The 7,052-nt window shown below is 34.8% G+C and overlaps 1 protein-coding gene across 1 annotated transcript; it reads right to left on the minus strand.

Annotated features, from left to right (window-relative positions):
• Positions 1-648: 648 nt before the first annotated feature.
• LOC123703287 (defense protein 3-like) lies at positions 649-6,655 on the minus strand. Its single transcript, XM_045651237.1, has 3 exons — positions 6,367-6,655; positions 4,749-4,940; positions 649-1,003 (listed from the first exon to the last, which is right to left on the minus strand). Exons 1-3 carry the CDS (start codon positions 6,555-6,557, stop codon positions 802-804), a joined length of 585 nt encoding a protein of 194 aa, XP_045507193.1. The 5' UTR covers positions 6,558-6,655; the 3' UTR covers positions 649-801.
• Between the last annotated feature and the right edge of the window lie 397 nt (positions 6,656-7,052).

Here is a 7,052-nt window from a genome sequence, read left to right on the forward strand (position 1 = left end):
ATACGATAATTATTATTTTTAGTTAAATGTCTATAGTGTGAAAAATAGTTTCACTTTTACCGTGGTTTCATAAAACCACACAACATTTTTTTTGTTATTTATTTCTAATCTTTTCATCGTATATCAACAGAAGAATGAAAAAGATGAACCCTCACTGATGTTATTAAAAAATTAGATAAGTACAATTAAAAATAATTCGTGTTGTCTATGAAAAAGGAAAACCCAAGAACAATGCCCATAAACCGCAGAGGGATTGAAGAAAATTTTAAACATAATCTATTTACAAGCTTTATTTTTCCATAAAGTTAAGAATTCTTTGAAGAGATGAAATATGCCATTGTTCGCACAACAAAAGGCCCGTCCCTCGTTTGTCGAATGGTCAGGAAAAAATATGAATGCTTCGGATACTATGCTAAATTCCGATGTTCTGTTACAACCTTGTTTTTCTGAGGGCATACTTTGTGTTTACTTTTCAAGCATTTCCTTTCGAATTTTACGTCATACAACAGACAATGTGCCATCAAATTTAATTTTTCAGACATTGAATCAGTTCGCAATCTTTAAAAATATTCACCGAAGATTTTTTTTGGTTGCCTCAACGTTTATTTTACAGTTAATGAAATGGTTTTTAAAAGGAAACGCGTTTAAAAATGTCATAAGAAATGTATTTAATTACACAAAATAATGGTTACAAAATCACTACGGAAACAAGCTTTGCCTATATAATTCTTACAGGCGTATTAAATTGCGTTCTAAAACTAAATAATGATTTGGAAAATGTTATTTAAAAGACAATGCAAATTAAAACTTCTTATTAAATATGAAGGCACCACCAGGCTGCCACTGTCCATGAGAAAATGGTGACGTACTTTTAGAAGCGCACAAATTTAGGTCGAAAGAAGAAGTTGGGGTTTTATGAAGATTAACAAAACCACCAACATTATTGTCTGTTTTGTTGAACATAGGTGTATGTGCTACGGACGCTGATGCACCTTTTTTCTCCCTGAGAAACAAATAAATGTAAATTCAATCCAGAACATTATAATGAAATATTGAGAAAACGCTTTTTCTAGAAGGAATTAGTACTTAAGGTAAAGGCGGGTTACTTCGGGCTAGTGGGGTATTTCGTGTGTTTTGCTTTTCGATTCTAAATTAAGAAATTCTGACAAGATATTTTAAAACTAAACTTAATTGTGTGTTCTATAAACATTACCCTACCAAAAAAACAAAATACCTAATTTTTCACGGCAAAACGGAACGCAACAAAACACACGAAACGACAGTCGGCCTCAAACAGCTGTGATAGCCGCGCGTGCTTATTGAGAGCGTAAGGTCGTACACGAAACTTTATAAGACCCCTACAAGATACAGGTAAGTCTATTTATCAAGATATTAAGTTAATTCTGTTCTGTATTTTGTTGCTATTGATCTTATATCAAGTTCGGGTAGTTTAATAGCATAGATTTCCTAAAATTAGCGAAATTTCGACTGCCGAATTAGCCAGCAGATTATTATTCCTTAGTAGGCTACTTCGTGTTATTCCCGAATTTGCAGTATTTTACTGATTAGTTTATAACGCGTTTGTTGTTCAGATAAATGTTTTATAATAAAACTAACCTAAAAATTAAATAGTAGAATAGTTAATTGTTCGTCCAGGGGAAATTCGGTATATAATTTTGTGAACAGATTTATTACAATATGACATTGAAGTTTCCCTTAACTTGGACGTTCCAGGCAAATTCGTCTCACTGAACATTTATGCAAAAACGCTTTTTTTTTGCTTTGTATTTTTAGTAAGTTAAAGTTGTTTGGTGTATAAGGTACTCATTAGTGTATTTATATTTTCTGATAATGATTTGCAGTTAATTAGTTCGCAAATATGTAAAATCGACTAACACGAAATAACCTACACAGTTTTTGGGCGTTGCTGGTAAATTCGTGGGTGCTAAATTAAGTTTGTTTGTTTTTATTTTGAGCAGGTATTAACTTAAGTATAACTCCCGGCATCTAACTTTAGCGCTGACCGATTAGGAGAGGGGATGCGCAGAACGTAGGGAAAAGAGTAGTGACTTTTGACATCCCCCACCTAATCGGTCAGCACTAAAGTTAGATGCCGGAAATTGTAAGTAGGTATTGACACTTCTGCAGATCTAGGTACTTACACGAGACCAGGGGCCTTAGACAAACGTACGTAACGCCATGGAATAGAAACTGCTAACGCTAATTATTGACATAAGCTCATGACATTTTGGTAATGGTTCGATCACACTACCAACGACGCAGACGACCACGACCAAAGTTCCAATCTTGCCGAAATTTGTTCAAAATCAATATTAAAATCTCCCGTCATTCTGGTACTCAGGAATAAAAAAAATCGAGGTCAATTAATAAAAAGAAATAGGGTTTTTTGCGATTTTCGCCGAGACGGTAAGTTTATCATACAATCACCTGAACCAAAATTGTATATAATCTAATTATCTATAAAAAAGGTTAAATACATTTTTTTCTAGGAGCCACCGTTTCTATGAAAAACCTGTTTGTTTATCCATTGATCTCAAATTTTTTTTTCCAAACACCAATACGACAGGAAATTCTTAAATTTCATTTTTAATTGTGTTTTGCACAATTTTATTTAATTGCGACTGGATGAAAATTTTGTTCGTGGTCGTCGTTGTCGTTGGTAGGGTGACCGAATCCTTATGCAAAACATCATACGCTTATGTCAATTTCTATCGATAGCGTATTCTATTCCTTGGCGTTATGCCGTTTGGCTAAGGCCCCAGGCACGTGCACTGCTAGATCATGGAGCATAGTATTTTTTTTTAGTCAGGAGACCTAAGGGAACGAATATCCTGAAATGTGTTTGTTTTTAATTACTTCTCAATGAAAATGGTCTTAATATAGGATAAACTATTTGGGCGTTATGGGCATTTCGCTTATTCTGTTTACACTTTGTACTGGCTAGGGCAGTTTTTGACATGGGATTTACTTTTAAAGAGCGGTTTAAAATTATCTACGTTACCCACTTGCTAAAAAACTTTTTAGTTAATATAGTTAAGATAATATTATAGGATACTTCTTAAGCGCAATACACACTGAGCCCGCCGGGCCGCCGACAAAGCCCGGCGACAGAGCCCGGCGGCCTGTATGAAAAGAATCATGTCGTCAACATGCGCCCGCGCGTGTTGCCCGCCGACATGTTGGCGGCTTGGGTACGCCTGCGCTCAGTTGCCCGGCGACGCTCGACCTGTAGTTGACTGCCAAATAAATTTCTTATCTCAAGCCGCCGACATGCCGCCGACCAAATTTTCCGGCTTGTAATAAGTGAAGCCGCCAACTAAACCGCCGACAAAAAGTTGCCGACATATGACGGCGGCCCGGCGGGCTCAATGTGTATTGCGCTTAAAATTATCGTTTCATTTCAGAAACATGCAATATGGCAAAGGTGTAGGTACAAGAAATATTATACAGATGAAGAGTTGCAAAATGCTTTGCTTAAAACTATAAGCGGTGAATTAACTGCCTATAAAGCTTCCAAGCTGTATAAAGTTCCATATCAAACGTTACTAGATAAATTGAAGAATAAGCATACCAATCCTGCTGGACATGCAACAGTTCTCACAAAAGATGAAGAAGAATTAATAGTGAAATGGGTCCTCCATATGGCAGATATTGGGTTCCCAGTATCGAAGGAACAGCTGCTTCTATCGGTAGGGAAGCTCGTCCGGGAATTAAATAGAGCAAATCCGTTCAAAGACGGCATTCCCGGACGAGACTGGTATGAAAGATTCCTGAAAAGGAACCCAACTATCTCAATGCGAATGAGCCAGGCCCTCACTAACGACAGAGTAGGTGCCACGGAGGAGCCATCCATACTAATATTATAAATGCGAAAGTAACTCTGTCTGTCTGTCTGTTACTCAATCACGCCTAAACTACTGAACCAATTTTCATGAAATTTGGTATGGAGATATTTTGATACCCGAGAAAGGACATAGGCTACTTTTTATCCCGGGAAAATGACGCAATCCCGGAAATCCCACGGGAACGGGAACTATGCGGTTTCGTTGGTTTTTCTTTGAATGCGCGGGCGAAGCCGCGGGCGGAAAGCTAGTATTAATATAAGTTTTAACCCTAAATAAAACTAAATGCTACTTAATATAATACTACCACAGCAGAGTTAGTAATTAGTAATCCATGTGATTGTATGTTACCTACCAATATTAATAAAACATATTTATTATTATTTCTCTTAATTTCATTTTAAGCCCCTTATTTAAGTTAATTAAAATAAAGATTTTTCACAATCAATGCCTACAATAAACGTTTATAATACTATCACGAAATAGCCAACACGAATTCACGAATTTAGACGCAAGGCAAAATTTTAACACGAAATAGCACGCAAATGAAGGGTGGACAAGAAAATTCATTAAAAAAAAACCAATGGCTTTTTGATCGTAAAAATAACACGATTCTTTTCTCAAAGAACTATACGTTCTTAAATAAAAGCTTTCGTTCCGATACCGAACCCTGAAAAATTACAAATCCACCTGAAACTTGCAAGACCCTTAACATGCCGAAAATACCCACGCTTACGTTAACTACGCAACTTATTATAGATACTTTTCGAGCAAAATACAACATCGTAATAGCATTTTCATACAAGATTAGCTACCAATTATCAATAAATTTCCCATTAATCAATTAATCAATATACGCAACATAAGTTTCATATCAAGACTTACTTAAAAGCATAATCCACACCACCTCCATGAGTTGCGAAATTCGGATGCGCTTTCGGCATTGTTTGTGTAGTGAAGGCGTTGACATCAAGCTTATGATTTGGAGTATGGATAAGGTTCATATTCGTAGATCCTGTGACTTGATTACCAACATTGGGAATATGCTTCGCAGCGACTCCTGCTGAATGGCCTCCCCTACAAGAAAATAGAGAAATTATTATCAAATTATTATCAGGTAACTTTGATTCTACTTTAGTTTGAAGCTATTTTTATGACCAATAACTCCAGATTAATATCCTACTAACTTAATATTATAAATGCGACAGTTTGTGAGGATGTGTGTGTGTGTTTGTTACTCTTTCACGCAAATACTACTGAACCAATTACAATGAAATTTAGCACACGTATAGAGCGTAACTTAGATTAACACATCCGATAAGTTTTATCCCGGAAATACCACGGGAACGGGAACTATGCAGGTTTTTCTTTGAGAACGCGGGCGAAGCCGCGGGCGGAAAGCAGAAATAATTGAATAATTAGATGCTTATGCAAACCGCCGTATGTCGTAGACTGAAGATCTTTGAAACGTTAACATTTTCCCTATAAGTATCGTATTTCCTTAAAAGTAATACAAACCTCGGTCTGTCCAGTTGTTCTTTACACTCTTGAATTATTAGACATTATCTATTTGTATAAAATATCCAATATTACATTTCTTTCGTATTCTATGACTTTTCTTGTTCACAACATCACACGTAAACAGCTCGAATAATTTGGTTATTTTGTTTTTGATATTTCTTGCCATAGAGAAAATTTCGTTTAAAAATAAGTTACGCGGCAGTGTAGAAAATTTTAGATAACGCCCTTTCAGCTAAAGGCGCTTGATCGCTCAAAGACAGGGCAATTCCTGTCAGCTAGTTGCATATATTATCTAAATTCTAAACTAATAATATTATAAACCTGAAGAGTTTGTTTGTTGGTTTGAACGCGCTAATCTTAGGAACTACTGGTCCGATTTGAAAAATTGTTTTGGTATTAGATAGCCAATCGTTATTGGATTTAAGACACTGTATTTTAATAGAATTACCGCTAAAGTTTAATAGTTTGTCAGTTACGATAGCACTGTATATGTTTATTTACCTTGCCTGTAACATTGCATATTTGCTTCCATAGTTTGAAGTTTAATTATTACAACGTCAAACTCAATTTGATAAGTTCGTATTTTAAATATGAAAATAAAATTAAAATGAGAAAAGCAAAAGGAATTAAACTTGTATTAAATGTTGTAGATATCTTTTTTAATATAGGATTATAATCCAGTGAAAGCAATTACTACTTCTCAAATGTTTGCTAATGTAAATGTTCAGGCGTGGTTATATGACCGTAATAGTTTTTAAGGACATAACTTCATGATATTATATTGAAATATTATAATGCTATACTGTCCTTATAATACCTTACAAAACAAAAATAATTATTCATAATATTATGTAAATCTAAAATTGTATCAATTACAGTTTTGCTTAACGATTATAATATAAAGTTGTTACAAAAAATACTATAAACTTTCCCTAAATATAAAATTGTCTATTTTTATTAGTAAAAAGTAAATAGTACTTACGATTCTAAAGTTAGACTCCCTCCAGCGACACCATACACAGGTGCATTTAATTTAGTAGGATCTGAAGTGCTTCTATATCCTTGCACAAAAGCATTGGCAGTTACACTATTATTATCATTTTCTTTAACACCAGTTATTGAGAAGTTTTTCGTCTTATCAGCATTTTCTGTTACTCCACCAGTAAGAGGCATGGTACCAGGAGATTAGGAACTGTTGAGAGTTTTAGAGTACCAGGGGATAAGAAATGGTCAGGAAGTTTGTCTAATAAAAATCGGTACTGAACAAAGTACTAGGACGTTTTAAATGTGGGAGAGATGTTCCAGTGCTTTTATATGAAAAGGTTGGCTATGGGTGAAGTCCCTATTGAGTCATACCTACAATATACAAAACGGAAAGTGTGTGGGTGTATATTGTATATGTATTGCTGTCGGGGATAAACCTATGGAGTATGGATACTTAGAGAATAATTATTGATTTCAATTTAAATATTAACTAATAATAGATATCACATAGTTACGTAGTTACTAACCTGATGGCAGAGTTTTCATAACTTAGTCCTAGGATGAAATGCTATTTGAATATGTTTTGAAACAAATAAGTACTACGAAAATTTATATTCAGTAATTTTGTTACAAATAAATATTATGTTCCATTGAATAAACTTGTTTCAAGAATACAGCGCGGGG

Source organism: Colias croceus, chromosome 25 (assembly GCF_905220415.1).
Source record: "Colias croceus chromosome 25, ilColCroc2.1".
Classification (NCBI taxonomy): Eukaryota; Metazoa; Arthropoda; class Insecta; order Lepidoptera; family Pieridae; genus Colias; species Colias croceus.